General features: G+C 33.2%; 3 protein-coding genes across 4 annotated transcripts; 2 read left to right on the plus strand and 1 right to left on the minus strand.

The window, feature by feature from the left end:
* Positions 1-291: 291 nt before the first annotated feature.
* On the plus strand, positions 292-5,133 carry LOC123882189 (mitochondrial substrate carrier family protein B-like). Of its 2 annotated transcripts, XR_006799716.1 has the most exons (8): positions 313-891; positions 1,546-1,722; positions 1,813-1,962; positions 2,213-2,314; positions 2,398-2,468; positions 2,586-2,653; positions 2,999-3,294; positions 4,139-4,275. XR_006799716.1 is itself a non-coding variant. In XM_045930996.1 (7 exons), the coding sequence occupies exons 1-7, from the start codon at positions 715-717 to the stop codon at positions 4,375-4,377; spliced, it is 984 nt and encodes a 327-aa protein (XP_045786952.1). In that variant the 5' UTR covers positions 292-714; the 3' UTR covers positions 4,378-5,133. The 2 variants fall into 2 exon arrangements, 1 of the variants encoding a protein (XP_045786952.1); XM_045930996.1 differs by lacking the exon at positions 2,999-3,294 and having other exon boundaries at positions 292-891; positions 4,139-5,133.
* Positions 5,134-5,383: 250 nt separating this feature from the next.
* On the minus strand, positions 5,384-10,195 carry LOC123882188 (protein DA1-related 2-like). The gene is made up of 12 exons (XM_045930995.1): positions 9,987-10,195; positions 9,195-9,349; positions 8,333-8,420; positions 8,113-8,236; positions 7,617-7,740; positions 7,428-7,511; positions 7,030-7,149; positions 6,700-6,912; positions 6,550-6,612; positions 6,317-6,432; positions 6,084-6,142; positions 5,384-5,995 (listed from the first exon to the last, which is right to left on the minus strand). Exons 1-12 carry the CDS (start codon positions 10,033-10,035, stop codon positions 5,667-5,669), a joined length of 1,524 nt encoding a protein of 507 aa, XP_045786951.1. The 5' UTR covers positions 10,036-10,195; the 3' UTR covers positions 5,384-5,666.
* Positions 10,196-16,974: 6,779 nt separating this feature from the next.
* LOC123922633 lies at positions 16,975-18,083 on the plus strand. Its single transcript, XM_045975332.1, has 3 exons — positions 16,975-17,154; positions 17,251-17,961; positions 18,075-18,083. The coding sequence occupies exons 1-3, from the start codon at positions 16,975-16,977 to the stop codon at positions 18,081-18,083; spliced, it is 900 nt and encodes a 299-aa protein (XP_045831288.1).
* Positions 18,084-21,539: the final 3,456 nt, after the last annotated feature.

Here is a 21,539-nt window from a genome sequence, read left to right on the forward strand (position 1 = left end):
ACAATTTGTTTTTTTGTTTTTTTTCCAAACATCAAATTTAACAAGTTGAACTTTTTTTTTTTTTTGAAACAACAAGTATTATTGAAGCGAGTTGTTTGTTTAATTAAGTTAACAACCAAACCAAAAATGTTTCCAAGAGGTAAAGCAAAGCTAATAAGTGGGGTCACTATAAAACATGATAAAAGAATGTTTTACGATAAATCATAAACACGTGTCACATTCTAATAGGATACTCAAATTAACCGACGTAGACCTACCCTTAATATCTACAGCTGTGTCTAAATTAAAACCAACGCATATTCCTCAAAACACAACCTCATATTCTCCACCCCAAAAGCATCTCCTACACCCACTTCTACACTAATCTTTTTCTCTAACCCTAAATCCACCACACATCACCATCTTCTTTAAAATCACAAAACAAAAACACGTTATTACCCTGCAACTAACCGTACCAGATCACCACGTGCAGCTTTAAACACAAACACTTCGTAATACGTCACCGTTTTGAATACGCGAATCACAAAAACGACGTCGTGCAAAGTGCAATACGCAGAGAGAAAACAAAGTGAAAATTGAAAAAGAGTAGAGAGAGAGAGAGAGAATGTTGTATTTTCTTCTATTGACAGTGAAAAGATTCAATTTGCTTAAACGAAAGTGGTGTTAAAGGGAAAAAGAGAAGAAAAAAAGAGGGGGTAAAATCGGAAATTTGAGATGCAAACGGAGGCTAGGGTTGGTGTTGCGGTGGACGGTGGTGTAAGGAAGTTAGTTCAACAACAACCGCCGCCGCAACAGATTGGGACTATTTCTCAGCTTCTCGCCGGAGGTGTTGCCGGAGCTTTGAGTAAAACATGTACAGCGCCACTTGCGAGATTAACTATCCTCTTTCAGGTTCAAATTTGTTTCCTTTTTTGTTTTTTTAAATAAAATTTTAATTTTTTTTTTTTGTTTTCTTAGCTATAATTTGTAACTGGTGAATTGTTGTGTTTATAATGTTATCATGAAAAGATAATTTGGGTTATAGATGTTAATATTGGGGTGGATTGATAAAATTTTAAAAACTATGGAGTTGATAACTAATTTAGTTCTAAAATTTGTATGAGTCATTTAATTAATTTGGATGAAAAGATAATTTGAGTTATAGATATTAATATTGGAGTTGGTTGATAAAATTTTAAAAACTATGGAGTTAATAACTATTTTAGTTCTGAAAATTGTATGAGTCATTTAATTAATTTGGTTTTGGTCTCAAATTTAGATAAGTTTGCTCAGATTGAGCCTATCCCGGTGTCTGATACCGACACCGACACTTATGTACATTGAATTATGTTATTTTCTCAATTTATTATCATGGATGTGTCTGTGTTCGTATCCTTGCTTCATAGATTTTGGTGACTGTGTTGCGAATTCACTCAACTTCTTTAACAATGAATGAATGAATGAATGAGAGAGTGGTGGGGTACAGGTTATTGAGGATGTTAAATTCATTAACCATGGTTTTTCTAGAATTCTGAAAACATTTTTTTTTTTGTTTTGTTTTTTCAGATTCAGGGGATGCATTCTAACGTTGCAACTTTGAGAAAAGCAAGTATATGGAATGAGGCTTCGAGAATAATCCATGAAGAGGGGTTTAGGGCTTTTTGGAAAGGGAATTTGGTTACAATTGCTCACCGTTTACCTTATTCTTCTGTTAATTTTTATTCATATGAGCATTACAAGAAGGTAAGAAGAATATAGGTATTATGTAATGATATTTATGTACTTTTGTTCTTGGATTTTGTTTTTATATTAATTGTTTTTTAATATGTGTAGTTGTTGAGGACGGTTCCGCAATTGCAAAGGCATAAGGATAATGTCAGTGCAGACCTTTGCATACATTTTGTTGGTGGTGGGCTGGCAGGAATAACTGCTGCTACATCTACTTATCCCTTGGATCTTGTAAGAACGCGGCTCGCTGCACAGGTAAAATTTAAATCGTCAAATGTTTTTGGATGCGTCATGTGCATCGTCTTATTTTGAAAAAGCATCGTCTTATTTTAGATTTTGGAACTTTGCAAGACTTTGACTTTACCTTAACATTGTCTTATTTTGAAAATGTATCTGCAAGAGTCGTCTAGTTAAAGTTGGTGAACTGTTCGCACAAAGCTGGTTGTTTTATATCCTTGCATTTGTGTTTTTCTTCGTAACAATTAGAATTGTTAAAATTTTGCAGACAAACTTTACGTACTATAGAGGAATCGGACATGCTTTACAAACAATTATCAAGGAAGAGGGATTACTTGGGCTTTATAAGGGACTTGGAACTACTCTCTTGGTATGATGTTATTATCAATTTATCATTTCTCAAAGTATATATTCATTTCTTGTGTACTTAGATGCATACTGGTTCTAATGCAGACTGTCGGACCAAATATAGCAATAAGCTTCTCCGTATATGAAAGCTTGAGATCATTTTGGATGTCAAACAGGTAGTTAGTCTAAAATTAATTTAACAGTCTAATGTAACCCATGGTTCTCCTTTAATAATGTATTAATGTATATTCATAACTAAAACTATATTAATTTTGATTGTTTCTGCTCACCAGATCCAATGATTCAACTGTTGTTGTTAGTCTGGCTTGTGGCAGTCTTTCAGGCATTGCATCATCAACAGGTTAGTGATCAAAAGGCAAAAATTTTAACTTGCACTTTTTATTTTCTTTTATTCATAGACATTGTTGATTATTTGAACTTTTGAATTTTGATGATCCTTCTCAGATGCATATTCCTGATAATTTTCCTTTTGATGTTTCTTGCAATTGGGGTTTGCACATTCTTTTGGTTTTTTACCTTTTTCCTACTTTGTTGCATCAGAGTACTCAATTTAGTGTTGTTGCGTCAAATGTTCAACAACCAGTTAAATTAAAATAAAGAATCCTTTAGTCAGACTATTGAATTTGTTAAACAATTAATAATAAAAAGTTGATGTCTGTAGTGGTTTACTATGCTTTTGATGCAGAGAACTGCACCAAGTATCTAACCAGACTGACCCCCTAGAACCAGAGACCAGGATGGAGTTGTTATTTTATCTGGCATTTGAGAATTTAGTAAGGGAAGACAACAAAAGGACACTTTTCCTGTTTTTCAGTAAATTTATTATTGTCGAAAGATCTTACTGAATTAATTATGTTCCCAAGTTCTTTTTTATGACATGTCTCCCCAAGGTATGCAGCTGATTCCGTCATGGGGTGTCATTACTTGGATGAACCTATATCATTCTCTCGGTTACCAAATGTGAGAGGTGTCCTCTTCGAGGTATGCTTCTCACTTAGGTTACCTTCATCTGATGTTTGGACGGATATCAGAATTCTTCAGCACTTGTTCACATGTTTCTTAGGAATCTGCTCTTACTTAAATAGTATAAATCAGCATAAGCCTAATTCTAAATGAAGGAAATTGTCGTAACAAATTATAATATATTTGCTCATGATAAAAGTCAATGGATAAATGAAATTGTGAACATAGGAAAGAACTAGAGTTCCTTGAAAGAAAAACCATATATTATGGATTGGAGGGTGGATAATTTTTGTCAAAACTGTATTCTATTGACACTAACTACATGCATACAAAACTCTAGTAGAACCAATTCATCAATAGTATTCTAAATGTTTTCTGCCACTGCTACAACAACTGTGTATGTTCAGGTAGGTTTTTTGTGGTTTGCATGGCTAGCAACTTTCCTCTCAATTCCAATATTTTATGCATTTCTCTTTCATGTTCTGGATTTGTTTGAATGCTGCTATGATAAGAAAAACTAGTCAATTTGACAACAAATTATGGAGTCTTGTGGTTTCAATACTTGTTTACTGCTGTCATTCTTTAGCATAACCTGTAAATATGATTTTGAAGTGCAGGCATTCAACTCTGTTTAAGACACAGGGAAACTTCAATAACAAATTATGTTTTGCATATATATAGCTTATTTATTTCTAATATGTTTAATTTTGATTAGATTTCTGGAATTGGTTCTTGCTTGAGTCAATTTATAACGTTACCTGATTTGATGATGCATTTCACATAAAAAAAAGGATTATGTAATACTGAATCTTTTATTGACTAGAAGGGGTATACTTAAATTCATCTGTTATTCTATATGCAGCAACATTTCCCTTGGATCTTGTGAGACGGAGGAAGCAACTTGAGGGGGCCGGTGGGCGAGCCCGTGTGTACAATACAGGTCTCTTTGGTACATTCAAGCACATATTCCGGACGGAAGGTATGCGTGGCCTTTACAGAGGAATTTTGCCTGAATACTATAAGGTGGTGCCGGGTGTAGGCATTTGTTTTATGACTTATGAGACACTGAAGATGGTTTTAGGCGAGATAACTACTGTATGAATACACCCATCAACTTTGGAGTCTGATCTGCAAGAAGTAAAATGTACGAAGTTACTTATTCATGATTATTCATGCAAAAGGGTTGGACCGTTAGAGCTACATTTATCAATTGAAGTTCATTTCATTTCATAGATTCTCACGGTTGGAAGCAATTCTGTAGTACTACTGTGGGGATCGCATTTTTGCCTGTACAGAAACATGCACAACATTAATATTAGGCTGTTACATACGGGTCTTGACTCTTGAGAGCTTGATCTTTTGCACTTTGTCAAACAAAATAGGGAAGCTTAATGAACTATATAGCAAGGCTGCAACTCAATGCCTAAAGGAGACGTCTTTTCCCACATCCATTTGAAGGTATCCAGTCGCGTTGCAGTGTTGTGCAGCATCGTATCTTTTGAGAAGTCGCCCATTTATCCGATAGTAATGATAGTTACATGAACACTTGTGGTTTTCTTTATTTTTGTCATTTTAGAATATTAATTAATTGTAGCCCATTGTTTTACGTTTGGCCCCTAGTATAAATGATAAATTCATTATCAATGACTCTGGATTTGTTATAGGGTCATTCTGAACATTATTTAAAAAAAAAAGTTGTTAAACTCTAGGGAATATTTTCTGACAAAATTCTTCAAATAGGTCATGTTATTATAGAATGTTACTTTCTGTTGTAATCATTAAAAAAAAGAATTCTTAAAGCCCATTTGCTATTATGATGAAAAAATTCAGGTGAGGAAGGGATGCTTTGCTTTTGAATATTTGTGACAACAATTGTTACTCAGCATATTGACAAATGTACATGACTCTGGGTTTGTTATGGGGTCATTCTGAACCTTATTTAAACATAAGTTGTCAATTTATAAGGGATATATTCTGAGAAAATTCTTCAAATAGGTCATATTATAAATGTTATTTTACTTTCTATTGTAATTATTCTTTAAGCACATTTGCTATGTTAAGTTGAGAAAATTCAGTAGGTGACTAAGAAATGCTTTGCTTTAGAATATTTGTGAAAGTAATGTTATATTATATTGTCAACTTCATTGATGAAATGATAAGCTAAATAGTACATTAGGAAATAAGTGATAGAATACATAATTTTTGTCAAATTGGATTCTGACATCATCACAGGACCATGTTGAAAGAGTTGTCAGAGCCTCTCTCTGCTTTTGAATTTGAACCATTCAAAGAGACAAAGTTGAATAGAAAAAAGGACCAAGAGTCGCTTGTAGAACAATAAAAGAAGACAACAAGCTCTTCAATCCATACTTAGAGAACATGTGTTCTTATTACACAGGGAAAAAACCAGTCAAACGAATATGATCAAGAGTACTACGTAAACCATACTTATTAACAGCTTCATTAGCAGCTCTAAAACCACCACCATAAGCTGGGGAAGAATCATTGAAAATTTGATACTTGAAGAATTCACCCAATTTATTTTCAACCTGAGACTGTGCACCTTTCTTTGATGATGAAGAGGAGGACGAAGAAGAAGCAGCTGTGGATGTTGATGGCATACAATTAGAGTTTGTTGGCATAACTTCTGTCTCAAGCCACAGATATGAAAGAACTTGACAAATTCCTTCCTCTACTTCAGGATTGAGATTGCGATAACCTGCTCCGTTTAAGATGAAAGAGATTAATGTTATGTACATACTTAGAAGTTGAAATACCAAGATAAAGATTGAATTCTGTTTTTATACCTTTAAGGCGTAACCATGCATGCATCAATTCATGCGTGAGTATAGCACCTGTCAACAACCTGCAACCCACACATATATTAGAACTTAATACAGTTTGAGCATCACTAGTATGAGAAAGTAGCGTAGTCAGTAATCGGAAAAGGAAATCATCACTTTTGTCTTTAAAATCGTAGAAGTCGAACAGTTTGGTTCATATCATTAAGAAAAACCAAGTTTCCATTGTCCATAGTTACCTTGGTAAACCATATAGAACAAGAATTGCAGTAACTTCACATTTTCTTGTCAGCTTTTGAGGCTGAGTTCTCATTCCAACAAGTCTATGACCTCCAATTCTTGGCCTTCTATGTATCTGAAACAACATGAAATCATTAAGTAGTGAAATTTTCTTCAATCAATTGCAACTTCTCTTCATTGTGGCTTCCTCATTCTAATCAAATAAAATAATGAACATTTTAAAATATCATACACTGGTTACAGTCTGTTCTTCTGAAAGGCATAAACCCCTTGTTTCTGGCAAATGATGAAATCCCTGACAGAAACAATAGAGAAGAATTTAGAGGAATTGAACATATTAATCAATAAATCATCTATAACAAACAAATGAAATTTTCATTACACTTTTCTCTCCAACAATAGCATCATTAAGTGCTTCTCTCTCAACAAGAAGCATTGGAACTTGCTGATCTATTCTCATATGCATTCCTTCATAATAATCTCTGATTGAATGGTATAGAGGCTGACAATCACCAGTATCCATTATAGCAGATTCCATGCACTCTAAGCACAAGCTTCGCCCGTCCTCGAGTCGATAGTACTTTATATTGCGAGGCTTCAAGGCGAAGATAAGAGTAACAACAAAAAGGGATTCAGATTAAAGTCATTCATTAGCTGATTGGGAAATATGAATGAAACTTTTAACAATTTGGAGTGGCAGTTAAATTAGTACCTCTAATCTTTCGCAACTACAACAGCGACCTGTATTATCATATTCATGAGAAGGACAATACTTTTGGGACCAAAAGGGGTGGCATCTATACTCAATCAAACCAGCAGCATTTATAGGAATCTGAAAGACAAATAAAGATCTCATAAGTGTTAATATTAGCTTTGCATTAAGGGTCTATTTTGATTAGCTTATTTGAGAGAGCTTTATATAAAACAGCATATGAAATGTCTATAAGTTGTTTTCAGTTTATTTCCGTAAGCTCTCCATGATAGCTTATGAAAACAGTTTATATTATTTCGTTCATTTTTTATTTAGTTATATAAGGTACATGGAATGCACTGAAATTTAATAACTTCAAAGCAGAAAAAGTTGAATAAGCTAAGGAAGACTAATCTTACAAATTGGAAACAAACTTCACATTTTGGATGAGTCAACTCTTTAAAACAAGATTTGTGATATGGATGCTTCCCTGACAAAGAAAACTTGGATCAACAAAAAAAGAAGTTAGATATAGATAAAATATATTGTATTAAAAAGAAGATTAAGATAATATATATGTGCCAAAACCATAAAGAGGATCAAACTACCTCGCGCTCCGTAATAGGATAGCGACAAGAGTGGCATCGAAAGCAATCTGGATGAAAATAAGTATCCATGCAGCCTAAACAATTTCCATATATTATGTCTTGGTTGCAGCCACCGCATATTCTTCTGTTCAATGCCAAAACTACACATTATCCTTCAGCAATTTGATTAATTGAAACAATAAATAATGCAGCAGGACCATCAAATATTGATATAATCCCCTTTATATTCATTGAATTGTTTGTGAAATTGTAAGTTTTACTTTTACTCAATAGCGATGAATCAAACGAAATTACATATAAAGTAGAAACATTTATACATAATGTCAAAAAATATAATTAACTTATGGACAGTAGTTTTAAATTGCAGACTGCAACTGTAATATAAAGATTTTAACAGTCTCCCTAATGGCATCGCAACCTTAATTGCAGCTGCGCTTGTCTGTATTTTGTCGCAATATTCAAGGTTCGCAAATAGTTTAGAGATCAAAGATTTTACCTATATTCAGTGGGATAAAATGGTGCAGGAGCATATGGAGGATGTGCAGATGAGCTAAAGTTATCATGAAGTGACTTTCCATAATCTTCATCATTTTCTTCCCCCCACCTATATCCTTGATGAGCTAAAAATGCAGATGAAAGTTTAATCTTTGATTTGATCAGAAATATCATTATACTAAAAGAAAATGCACTTTGTTTTTTGAAAACTAAGTACTAACCATTTGGTCGCTTCATATCGTCACCTGAAGAAAGTGACATTGCATGGCCTAAATCTTCTTTTTCCTTCTGAGCTCTAGCACGATCATCCTAATTACACCATCAATAGTATTGTTCAACAAATCTTATCCTTAATCACACTTGTTATGATAATTATTGAATATCTAGCTATAAATGTGTAGAATTCAAAAAATTGGATTGAGATTAGTCCAAAGAGTACCAAGTCTCACTTCAACTTGATGAGATCAATAGTCAAAAAGTATAGTACTTTCTAATGTTAATGAAGTTGTGAAGATGTCGTGAATGTTGTCGCAGTGGTGACTGCGACAACATAGTAATCAAAATAGATAGAGTTCGAATTTCCCCTCGAGAATCAATGAACTAGTGCTTCTCCATCTCCTAAATAAGTAATAATTTGGTGTCTCACAATAGGATCATGTGGATTCAGCCCATAGTAAGTAGTATATATCTTTTCACTTTAAGCAAAGAATAAGAGGGCTTCTTTTCCCACCCCACGTTTCTAAAACAACACATGCGACTCGAAGTATTCTTTGGGGGATTTTGGGGTGATGAAAAAAACTCTCAAGTAATAATGATATTTATAAGAGAAAATTGCATGTAACTTATTTAAGGTATGCTTAAATAGCACATTCAATACTTTTATCTTATAAAACAAACAATTGAATACTCATCAACTTTACTTGTTTGGAAAATATGTGTAATTGAGAAGTGTTCAATGTCAATAGATGAGTTGTATGTGTCATTTGAACAAAATAGTGCAATTTTCTCTATTCATAACAAAGGCAATAACATTAACAATATGCATATCATTGAAGAAATTTGAAATGAAGTGATGGTGTTTACCAAAGCTCTAGATGGAGCACGCCAAGACAAGCTTTCCTCAGAAGGATCATGAAGATGACGACCACTCCTTCCTCTATTGGACCCACCTTTGAAAAGTTTACTAAGCCATTTCATGAAACCAGACTTTCTCTCTGGATGTGAAGAAACATAATCCCCTGCTCACAACCAAAATTTTCATGATTCAATAACTTCAACTACAACATCTTAATAGTGATTACAAACCCAATTGAAGGCGTGTCTGGTGTCTGATATAGTGTCTGACTGTCTGACACATAACACTCATGTGATTACATTCAATGACTTTCATTATGTGTCGGAGTGTGTCTGTGTTAATAATTTAAACTAGAACCTCGGAAAAGTGATTACAAACCCAAGTTCAACCATCAAGCCAAAAACAATCTATGTAACACTAACACCAACAATTCATATTGAAGACATGAATAGTGGCTGACACAGCGTGTCTGTGTGACACATGTAATTATATTGAATCACTTTAATTTTCTCAAATTATCATTGGTAATTTGGTATTCACATGTTTGTGTAAGACAATTTTGTTATTGGATTCATATGAAAAGTAAATTTCAAAACTTGAGAATACCCATTTAATGAAATCAATAGAAAAGACTTGAAGTTCAAGTAATAGCTTCATGGGGTGGTTCAAAATTTAGTAAAAATCAAATTTTTCTTAAGTGGGTTGGAGTAAAATTATGTAAAGAGAATAACTTTGAATATCTAAATGCATGGGGTTGAAATTTTGATGATTAACAGAAAAAGAGAAAACAGAGAGAATACCATATATACATGGATGAGAAAGATGATTGATATCAGTAGAAGGAGCCATAAGGAATATGAGAGTGAGGGTGAGTGAAGGAAAAGGGAAGAGGAAGAAGAAGAATGAAAAGGACAGAGAGAGAAAGATGGTAAAGAAGAGGCATTGTAGATGGATGGTTAATAGTGGTTGAGAGAGAGAGAGAGAGAGAGAGAGAGAGAGAGAGAGAGAGAGAGAGAGAGAGAGAGAGAGAGAGAGAGAGAGAGAGAGAGAGAGAGAGAGAGAGAGAGAGAGATGAAGAGAGGAATCAGAGAGATTCTTGGCTTGGAAAGCAATGAAGAGAAAGTAGAAAGAATGGCAGAAAGATGGTGTTTTGGGGAATCTGCTGATGAGGAGAATATTAAGTTAAGGGTAGATTGAAGAGAACCAATAACAGGATTTAGACAAAGAAACCAAAATGGAAAAAACAATACAAAAGGTAAAAGGAAAATAGTGATGTGGTTGAAGTTCATGTTAGTGTTTGCAAAATTCTACTATCTTTTTTGCCTTCAAGTTCAAGTTCATGTCATGTTATAGTTTGTGCAAAATTCTAACTTTTTTTACTTTATATGATTCCATGTACTAACGGTCAACTTCTTTATCTATAGATGTTTCCAAAATCATCCATTTGTATGAGAATTTGGGAGAGCATCGTGAGAAACAACGAGTCAAAATTTTAGAAATGCGGGGGAAGAAGACTAACAATTTCTAGCATTGAAAGATTAGACTACTGAAATTAACAAGTTGCTTCAATATAATTAGAGGTCTAAAGTAGATTATGTTGTGAGTCTTTGTCAAATAAATAAAAATTATGCAAAGTTGTTATGAAAAATAAATAGAAAATCTAAATATTACTAGGGTGATGATTAAATTTGAGTCAAAAAGAATTTGGAGCCTTGAACTTTATCAACTCAACTAAAAAATACTAAAAATTTAATTGTTCATATTATACATTTAACGCGAATAAAACTTAAAAAGCATGAAAAAAAATACTAAATTGAATTATTTTGAGGATCCCAATTCAAAATTGTGGGGCTTAAAACCCTTGCTTGGGTTGCTTGGCCCTTGGGCCGGCCTAAGGGTTAGGTAATCTCTCCATTTCTTAGAGATGTTCATTATTATAGTTTTGAAGTCAATCAATAATATAAATATACTTTAAAACTTGTTGATATTAAATAAGTATAAGTATTTATACACCAAATTTTTAATAATTATAGTGTCCATTTATTTTAAGAAATTGAGAGAGTCTCTACTTACAATCAGGCACATAATTATAGTGTCTATTTATTTTAAAAAATGAAGAGGATCTACTTACAACCGGGCACAATACCCACAACTATTCATATTTTCTTTTGCATTTGATGTGTTATGCAAATGATTTAATTTTTAAAAATCTTTCTTAATTTAGTGCTTGTTTCATCACAAGATGCCAACCGATGACCAACTATGGAAAATAGAGTGTATAATTGTTTGTGAGCATGATTATGAAACAATGTTTCACTTATTTTCCACTGTGTTTTGCTAAAGATCTTTGATTCTGCTTAAAAATTTAAAAATAAAATAAAAAATAAAATAAAAAATCTTTGATTTTGGTTGAGCAAGTTAATTAGTCACCTCTTGGACTCTATTATTCTATATATTTTCCACTTTGTTTTCCTAGAATTTTGATCTAGTGATTTTATATGCAATAAATAGTTATTTTTTTGAAGCAATAAATAGTTTAGCAAACACACATATAGTTTTTTTTCTTTTTTTTTTTGTTTTTCCGTTGCTTTTTTGTAAATACCATTTTCCCTTTTTGATAGAGACAAGTAATTGACATAGGATTAGAGTACACGAGAGTGTCAACTTGATTGGGATGTCTTTCGTATATTTGATGTCATTATGCTCATAATTCAGTTAAAATAAATAAATAAAACAAGTCCTCTAACGACCCCGCTTACTAGAAGATTAATAGTAATGGTATATTCAAGGCAAAATTACACTACAGATCATTTATCTTATTTTTTTGTAACACTTTGTTCATTTATCTTTTTTTTTGTAACACTTTGGTCCTTTATCTTTTATTTGTAACACTTTAGTCCTTTATTTTTTTTATTTGTAACAATTTAGTCCCTTTTTTTGTAACAGTTTGGTCCTTTATCTTTTTTTATTTGTAATACTTTGGTTCAGTTATTGGGTCATCTGATATCAATTAGTCATATCACGTTTTAGATGTTCAATTATGAGCGTGATATGGCCGGGGTGCATTAACCGTCTCACATTAGATGAAATAAATTTGAACACAAATTTATAAATTGAAGCAATCCTGATCTTACAAGTGTAGAAATTTTGGTAGATCCAATCCAAATTTTAAGTGATATGCTACTTCAAATTTTAATTTAATAATTTATAGTGTATCAAATAATTTGGTCTAAGCCTGCCATACTAGAGCAATACCAACGAAAAATTCCTATGTAGGCCAACCAAAATATCATCCTATTGCATATTGAAATATGCACATTTGAGTGACGGTATTCTTTCATGAATTTTATGTCTTGTTCACCTTTCTATACTTCAAGTACATTACACAAAAGCAAATAATAATTCACTGATCGTTAGTTGATTTAATGGTGATTGACGTTGGATTTTATAGGGAAGATTACGGTTCGATTATCCGCAACTACGATCGAGAGGGAGCTAAAACCACTTGATACCAGAATTGACCTCCAAACCAAATTAGTCGGTATAGTGGGCCGAATACTAGTGGTGAAAAAAAATGGTAAGATAGCAGAGAAAGAAAAAACACTCAAATCTTTTGGTTTATATTACATTTACAAATTTTCAGAAAAGAATATATTTTTGCATACTATATGTATCTGAAAAACAATCGAAACTGCATACAGCATGAAAAGAAGACAAGAAAAGAGAAAGAAAAAAAAAAGTTCTTCTTTGCTATTAGAAGTGTGATCTTCATTGTACCAAATATAAAAATATGTAGAAGGAGCACTGAAAGCTAGGAACTTCAAAAGCCTATTTAAAGAAAAAAGCATTTTACAACCATGCTATACCTTCCTTTTCTGGTTCTAATTGTATATATATAAACATGCCTCTTTTATGCTATCATATTAGTTGTTGGATTCTTAATTAGCCTCATATTTGATCAGTATGTAGATCCAACTATATTCCTTTTTATAACTCTACCTATCAAACCGATTTTATATCTTTATAATTCGTCTCCAATGACATTTCACATTTGCAACATCTCTTGGTGTAGGTTTGGATTGGCGATGAGATCGTTAAAATTACAGCGAGTCACTGTGATTTCCTAAACTAACTGACAATTCAAATATACAATTAGCCAAGAATGTCCACTTATACCGTGACAAATACAATGCAAATAACAGATCGGGATTCAGTGCAGTCACAAGTCAGTGACTTCATGCAGTCAAGACGCTCGTGACCTTATGTGCTTGATCATATTGTTCATATTTAATAGCAAAATTTTATATTAAATAACAAAAAAAATGTATCTTAAATTGTAAGCAGTTTGATCAAGATCCGATGGTTTTAATCTATTGACTGCATGTAGATTGACCGCGTCTAATTCAATTCCTACAAATAACTACCTCCCAGCTAAAGGGTCATTTAAAATTTTATTGAAATTCTCAAAACCAGGCCTCCTAATTGTAACAGCCCGGGCCCCTTTTCTACGTATTTAGTAGGCAATCCCGGCTGTCACCTCACGATCTTCTCCACCCCCCTCTCTAGTGGAGTTTTTGCCTTCCGTGGGAATCGAACCACGTACCCTGGGGTTCAAATACGTGTTCAATCCATTCCCACTACCAATTGAGCTTTTTTTTGTAACAGCCCGGGCCCCTTTTCTACGTATTTAGTAGGCAATCCCGGCTGTCACCTCACGATCTTCTCCACCCCCCTCTCTAGTGGAGTTTTTGCCTTCCGTGGGAATCGAACCACGTACCCTGGGGTTCAAATACGTGTTCACTCCATTCCCACACCTAATTGAGCTACGTAGCTCAATTGGTAGTGGGAATGGATTGAACACGTATTTGAACCCCAGGGTACGTGGTTCGATTCCCACGGAAGGCAAAAACTCCACTAGAGAGGGGGGTGGAGAAGATCGTGAGGTGACAGCCGGGATTGCCTACTAAATACGTAGAAAAGGGGCCCGGACTGTTACACTAATTAAGTTCATATGATTCTTAAGAAGAAGCTCTTTTCTAAAGTGTTGCTAATGTCAATATGAGATGCAAACATGTGGGTAAGGCATGGAGAAAGAAAGATGGCAAGCTGTAAAAGATCATATCTCTGACATTAAGATCACATCCCAAGTCCTAAAGAATTGGGCAACTGCCAATTGAGTTTAAACTTCATTTCCAATTTGCTACCTCTTTTGAACGTACAACTTGTTTTTCATCAAAGATAAAGTGAATTTGTGTCTTTGATCTCAAAAGTGGATATGTGTGTCATCATATGTCTATAATTTATGACCTAAAGTGTTGAAGCATATAATTCATAAGCATTATATTTTGCAGCTTTAAGCTTTGTTCTGTTGCCATGCAGAGTAGTGTAAATTAATATTAAAATGAATTAATGAATAAAGAACAAAAACTATTTCATCATCAAATCTCATCTTTAGATTTTCTATGATAGAAAAGGCATAACATATGACTCAGGCCACATGTTAGGGAGCACCTTATGATACCTCTTTCACCTTTTTTTTCCTATTAAATTGTAGTAGCATCTTGAAACTTAAAGAGAAGAGAGTTGCTATTGAAGACCAAGTTGATTAAACTATATAATATATGCTCTCCAATATTCCATTTTTATTTTATTTGATACATTATAATCCATTCAAAATATAAAATGTCAAATATTTTTATAAGACATGCTTTTTATTTTGGTTGGTTTTGAATTCAAGCACAAGCACCTATTACTAATTGGTTTCTAAATTTGCAGCAGAGAATATCATATGCTTCCTCTTTCAGAATTGTTTAGAAGTTTAATTTTTCAAACTATTCCGGACCGGGTTACGGCCCAACTATGAAATTGGACCGACCATACTAGACTGGGTCACTCCAAGTCACTAACTCCTAGACAGAACATTTCATAAATGGGTTTGATTTCCTTCATTTACTACTCATCCATTTGTTGTCAATTTAGGAGAGAGAGAGAGAGACACAAGTGAAGATTTGTGGGATCCACTAATTAGTGGGACCCACTTTTGTGAGTCCGGCAAATCTTGAACAAATGGAAGAGTAGGAAACGGAAGAAACCCAAATTCCTCATAAACACACCCTAGAAGCACACACAAACAAGGCCAGATATCATATCAGGATTGGATCTAGAATCCTAAGCGATATGTCTACTACAAGTGCTGAGACAGTTGTCTAGGCGAAGGTTCTAGGATATAAAATTGAATGTTCATACTATAAAACCTAATTCATGATTTGGGCTCAGATACACGCTACACTTACACACTTTTCTAACCCAAAACCCTCAAATCAAGACACCTACTTGATTGTCGAAGTATTTACATACATGAACAATGTTTCCACCTTTGGGAAATGTTGTTCAACGTCCACCATCCTCAATTCTCACTCGCTCTTTCAGGGCAGTAATCTTAGGTCCAAAATGATCACAATCCGCACATTAATCATAATTTTGGTTGGGGTAGGTCCTTGTAATAAGTTTTCAATTTTCTACTAATACTAGACATAATAAAAGGACATCCAATGTAGCAGAAGAAACTAATGGCATGTTTGGTTTTATTTTTTAATTTTATTATTTTGGTTTTATGAAATTTATATGGTAGATAATATACATATAATGGAATATTATAATTTAATATTTCCTATATAAACCTTAGATTTAATAAACAGGTGAAACAATGTGTAAACTTTTAAGCCAGATACACCTATATGATCAGAAAAAAAGTTGTAAGGGGAAAATTTGCATGTGCATGCAACCAAAGTTTATAGTATTGAGTTATCCGCAAAACAATGGCTTTTTGACATTATTAAATTATAATTTGATGTCCTTGAATTGTATTAACTTTTAGGAACAAAATATAGTGAGCTAGTAATTTTAGGAAGCAGGCACACAACAAAAGAAGTGTATATATATTTTAAATTTTTTCTTTCTTTCTTTCTTTGTGAAACTTACATTATTTAAACTTACAATACTAGCTAGTATAATTGAATGTAATAAAAATGAAACGAAAAAAATGTTGTTTAGTTTGGGTCTCATGTGCTTAAATTAATAAATGAATGATTACGAACAATGAACTGGTCCAAATAGTAATTGATTTGAGGACCTAATTAATTATGTGCTCCACGAATTGTTCAAGATAAATTAGTCATATAAATATCGACGGTGGAAACTTGATATCCAACTAATAATATGATGAAAAAAAAATAAAAGATAAATAAAAATGAAGGATTTGTTTGGTCCAACATGACAACTCAAACCAACTAAATTGATTTGGATCATAGTATTTTAAGCAAATCATAGTATGCAGACTTAAAGTTTTTTATAACCTATAAACTTTCTTCTCATCTTAAATTATAAGTCGTCTTTTACCATTTCACACAAATTAAAAAATATAATTAATTTTATATGCAAAAGATAAATACGAGTAAATTTACAAAATTGTGTATGGATTCAACATTTGTTATTTCCAATATACAAAATGAGAGTGGTGGAACCGTCATTGGTGGGCGATTAGTTCAAAGAATCTGTCTATGCTCTATCCTTCTTCAAAGCTCCTTCAGGTATCATTTCCTTTATTGAATCTCTTTTAATTAAATTTTTTTTTTTTGGGGGGGGGGGGGGGGGGGGGGGTGTGAGGAGTTTAGGAAAACAGCTTGGGTAAATTGGAAAACTATTTGTTTACGGAAAGAGGATGGAGGTTTGGGGGTACGGCAGTTGCGGGAGTTTAATGTGGCATTATTAGGTAAATGGTGTTGGAGGATGTTAGTGGATCGAGAGGGGTTGTGGTTTCGTGTGTTGGCAGCTCGTTATGGGGTGGAGCGAGGGAGATTGAGAGATGGAGGGCGACGAGGGTCTTTGTGGTGGAGAGAGATAGTGAGCATTCGGGATGGAGTTGGAGAGTCAGGGGGAGGTTGGTTTAGGGAGAATGTGGTTAGGAAGGTGGGGGATGGTTCAGATACTCTTTTTTGGACTGACCCCTGGGTGGATGAGACTCCTTTATGTGAGCGATTTGGCCGTCTGTTTGCTTTATCATAGACCAAATTGCGTACGGTGGCCGAGATGTTCGCGTTAGGGTGGGGGATGGATGGGGCGGCTTGGGTTTGGCGGAGGCATTTGAGGGCGTGGGAGGAGGACATGTTGAGGGAGTGTCAGTTTTTACTTGCTAACATCTCTTTACAGGCACAACACTCAGATAGGTGGCAGTGGCAGCCAGATCCTGACACAGGTTATACTGTCCGAGGAGTTTACCAGCTTTTGACTACTCGTGATTCGGTTACTATGGATGAAGCAACTCATCTTATTTGGCATCCTCAGATTCCGTTGAAGGTATCCATCTTTGCGTGGCGTCTACTTCGGGACAGGTTACCTACAAAGACAAACCTGGTTATTCGAGGCATCATATCTTCTTCAGCACAGGTGTGCGTAGCTGGTTGTGGGGAGGCAGAGTCGGCTCATCATTTATTCATCTCTTGTAGTTTCTTTGGTTCTCTTTGGGCTTTGGTAGGCACGTGGATTGACATTTCTATGACGGACTCCAGTACTATCCGGGAACACTTTGTTCATTTCACATCATCATTGGGTGGTTCTCGGGCTCGCCGGTCTTTTTTGCAGCTTATTTGGCTTGTCAGTGTATGGGTCATATGGACAGAAAGAAATCATAGATTGTTCAGAGGCTCAACTAGCACTTCTATTCAGTTATTGGACAAGATCAAGTTATTTTCGTTTAGGTGGTTGAAGTCAAAGAATGTTACTTTGGCTTTAAACTACCATAGCTGGTGGTCGAGTCCTTTGTTATGTTTGGGCCTTGTATGATTTTGATCTTTATATTTTTCTTTCTGCCTATTTGTAAACACTGGTAGCTCATCTAGGCACACCTTGTGCTGAGGTGACTATTTTTAGTTAATATATATCTCATTTTAGTTTCTTCAAAAAAAAAAAAAATCGTCAGATATATAAACTTAAATTGGAAAGTGTGGATAAATCATGTTTACCCTTAAGTAAATTAATTATTGCACAGATGGTCTCACTAATTAATACTCTCTCTATGTTACAATATATGTGGATTTGACACTTTTACACATATTAAGAAAGATAATTAATGTGTTTCAAAAAAAAAAAAAGATAATTAATGTTGTATGGAAAAGAGAGATTGTGAGTTGATTTACAAAATTATCCTTCATTTATGGTATGGAAAAAATAAATTGAAAAAATGAAAGAAGAGAGAGAAATAAATAGTTAAGAGTATAATAGGAAAAATAATATTAAATGCTTCATTGGTAATATAAAGTGACATATATTGTGGTACAAATTTTTTCTCCAAAGTGGCATATATTATGGTACGGAGAGAGTATAGGATAGACTTCTTATATATGAGGAGTGTCCGATTCAAATTAAGGATAGGTTTGAGGCTGATGTAACCAGAGTTTCTACTCCTCATTTAATTACTTTGTAGTTTTCTTCTCTTTTGGCCTTCAACCCACTTATATTCCAAAAAAGAAAATTATTAATATCGTAAAAGACTTATAATTTGAAACAATTTTTTTAAATAAAAAAAAAAACTTATATAATCTTCCATCTTTATAAATTATTATGAACTCATCCAAGCCTAATTCACTAACCCTAATTCACCCAAACCTAATACCAAACCTAATAACCAATTTTTCCAAACCTTTTTCCAAACCTAATACCAAACCTAATTCTAACCCTATAATACAAAACCTAATTCTAACCCTACTCACCTTCTTTGACAGATCAGATGAGAAGACTGCAAATTTCAGTGTCAGAGATCTTCACATTCCTTTCATGCAATCTTCCATGTGTCCCCTCTTATTAAAAATTAAAAATCTAAAAATTCTATTTATGATCAAAAGACCTGCAAATTCCTTTCATGCAATCTTCCATGTGTCTTCTATGGAAGATTTCTCCTTGTATCTTCCATGCAACATTCCCATGTGTCCAACATATTGTATCCATGTTTCTCTATAAATACCACCAATCAACTCATCTATCACCAACAAATCAATCATCATCTCTCTTGACACAAAGATGACTAACTCAGGTGAACATCTTTTATGCATATGATTTTTCTTGATGGAAGGGTAGATTTACAATTTCATTCTTATGCTTTCTTTGCCAATTTAGTTTCAATTAATCTAAGTTTCTATGAATCTCTTTATTTTTATATAGGGTGACTCAATTCATGCAACTGTTAGGAAAAATTTGATCTCCCAAATTAATGATCAACTTGAAGAAGGATGTGCTTATGTTTTTGAAAAATTTATGGTTGGTAAGAATGATGTTACTTTCAAGAGTACTCCCCATAAACACAAACACATGCTTGGTTTTTTTCTTTCTTCTCTGTTTTAGTAAAAAAAATTCATCCTGTTTGTTTCTATTTTTTATGTTGTTTTGCGGTGCTTCTTGTGCCAGATTTTGCAGTGCTGCTTGCTATTTTTCTACCCTTGCTGGGCCAGTTTTTTATGCATGTTTGCTGTTTTGTTGTCTTGCAAGTTAATGTTTTTATTCATTGAATCTGTTGCTGTTTTTTTTACTGCTATTTCATGTTTTGTAGCTAATTATTTATGTAGCATAATTTAATTTGATGCTTGGTGCAAAAATATAGGACATTTGTTGCTATTTTTTAGTGTTGCTTCCTAATTTTTTTAGGCTTACTGTACCAGATTTTATTTATTTTTATGCTTACTGTTGTTGTTCTTGCTTTTTCCCGTTTTTTTCTCTTTAATCTGTTAATTATTTATGATTATTAATAATTAAAAAAAAAACAAGAAACTGAAATTGGGGGAGGGGGCAGCGCTGCTTCTGCAGCTGCTGTCTATTTTTAAATTTTTTAACATATATTTTAATCAAATAAAATATTATAATTATTATATAAATTAAAGTAATATTAATTATTATGATGTGTTTGTTATGCGAATAGTTTCTACTTATTAGATATGAATTTGCATTAAACAATGTAAAAAATCCATTTTTAAAAAGTTAATTACACAATTTTGAAAGAAAATGTTGCTATATAATATGTCCCTTTAGGACACATATTAATATTAACATTTTTATAAATAAAATCCTATATCGAGTCTTAACAATTTTTTTAACTATCATATGCTAATATATTATGGCTTTATTTTAACTTTGAGTACAATATTGTGACTTTATTTTTGCTAATACTAATAAATTTGTTTAGTTGTTACAGCTTGAAACCAATGACAAGAGAAAAAAGAATCTGCCCTATTTTTTGAACATATTGGATTAGCATGAAATCAATGAAAAGAGAGTCATGCATACTTTCCAAGATGGAAACCTATGAGTTTGAGTTTCATAGTGCAAGTGTTTTGTTTGTCATTTTTTTTAGCTTCTTTTGATGAACATGAAATATATGAGTGGTTTGTAAAAAATTGAATTGAGACTATTTTTATGAACAAGAAGACTTCTATGTATACATGAGCAAGATTTGATTAAACAAGAAAATATATAGAGTAAGTGCTTCGGTAAATTAACTAATCTCCAATTTAAATCAACAATCATCATCTCCATCGCAACTATTGCCTTCACTGAGAGATGACAATTTTGATCGCTGATAAAACTTTTAAAATCACTATTACAAGTTATTACTGATAAAAAATTATTATTCACGGGTAGATGACAATTTTGATCGCTAATAAAACTTTTAAAATCACTATTACAAGTTATTGTTTATAAAAAATTATTATTTACGGGGAGATGACAATTTTGATCGCTAACAAAAGTTTTAGAATAACTATAACAAGTTATTACTGATAAAAAATTTATAATCGACCGGAGACATGATATTTTTTATCGCTAATAAAAATTTGTGCCAAATAGATATGGTGTTCTAATCATGTTATGTCATTCTAACCGGTCTCACATATTCATCTATTCACTAATGGCCATTTGCAAAATGTAGATTCCTCTACTTCTTCTAAGCCATATTCACTCAACTCTCTTTCTTAACTTATATAAATTTTAAAATAAGAGTTTAATTTGTATGCATTATCAGTGTAAAGTTTTTATACATGTCACGGGTCTTGGAGACTCCATTGTAAAACTCGGTGTGATGTTTCACTTGATTCACGTTATTATGACGGTCTTTTTATGTTGTAGGTTTTCCTCTGTATCAAATTCAAACTATCATTCTTACGATGAAATGTGTTTGTTTGTTTTTAATTTTATGTTGTTTATGTTAGTATTCAACTTGACTTCTATTATCTTTTGAATACTTATCCTAATTTTGTTGTGTTCATATGATTTGCATCAATATTTACAATGATAGATTATACCTAACTCAC

This window comes from Trifolium pratense, linkage group LG4 (genome assembly GCF_020283565.1).
Source record: "Trifolium pratense cultivar HEN17-A07 linkage group LG4, ARS_RC_1.1, whole genome shotgun sequence".
In the NCBI taxonomy this organism is placed as follows: Eukaryota; Viridiplantae; Streptophyta; class Magnoliopsida; order Fabales; family Fabaceae; genus Trifolium; species Trifolium pratense.

Excerpts from the sequence above, each read along its gene's own strand:
- LOC123882188 (XM_045930995.1), bottom strand. The coding sequence starts at position 10,035 with ATGGCTCCTTCTACTGATATCAATCATCTTTCTCATCCATGTATATAT. Across the intron at positions 6,913-7,029 it reads GTAGTTGCGAAAGATTAGAG|CCTCGCAATATAAAGTACTA; the intron begins GTACTAATTTAA and ends TTCGCCTTGAAG. Across the intron at positions 5,996-6,083 it reads TGCATGGTTACGCCTTAAAG|GTTATCGCAATCTCAATCCT; the intron begins GTATAAAAACAG and ends TAAACGGAGCAG.
- LOC123882189 (XM_045930996.1), top strand. The coding sequence starts at position 715 with ATGCAAACGGAGGCTAGGGTTGGTGTTGCGGTGGACGGTGGTGTAAGG. Across the intron at positions 892-1,545 it reads GATTAACTATCCTCTTTCAG|ATTCAGGGGATGCATTCTAA; the intron begins GTTCAAATTTGT and ends TTGTTTTTTCAG. Across the intron at positions 1,963-2,212 it reads GAACGCGGCTCGCTGCACAG|ACAAACTTTACGTACTATAG; the intron begins GTAAAATTTAAA and ends AAAATTTTGCAG.
- LOC123922633 (XM_045975332.1), top strand. The coding sequence starts at position 16,975 with ATGTTAGTGGATCGAGAGGGGTTGTGGTTTCGTGTGTTGGCAGCTCGT. Across the intron at positions 17,155-17,250 it reads GGGAGAATGTGGTTAGGAAG|ACCAAATTGCGTACGGTGGC; the intron begins GTGGGGGATGGT and ends GCTTTATCATAG.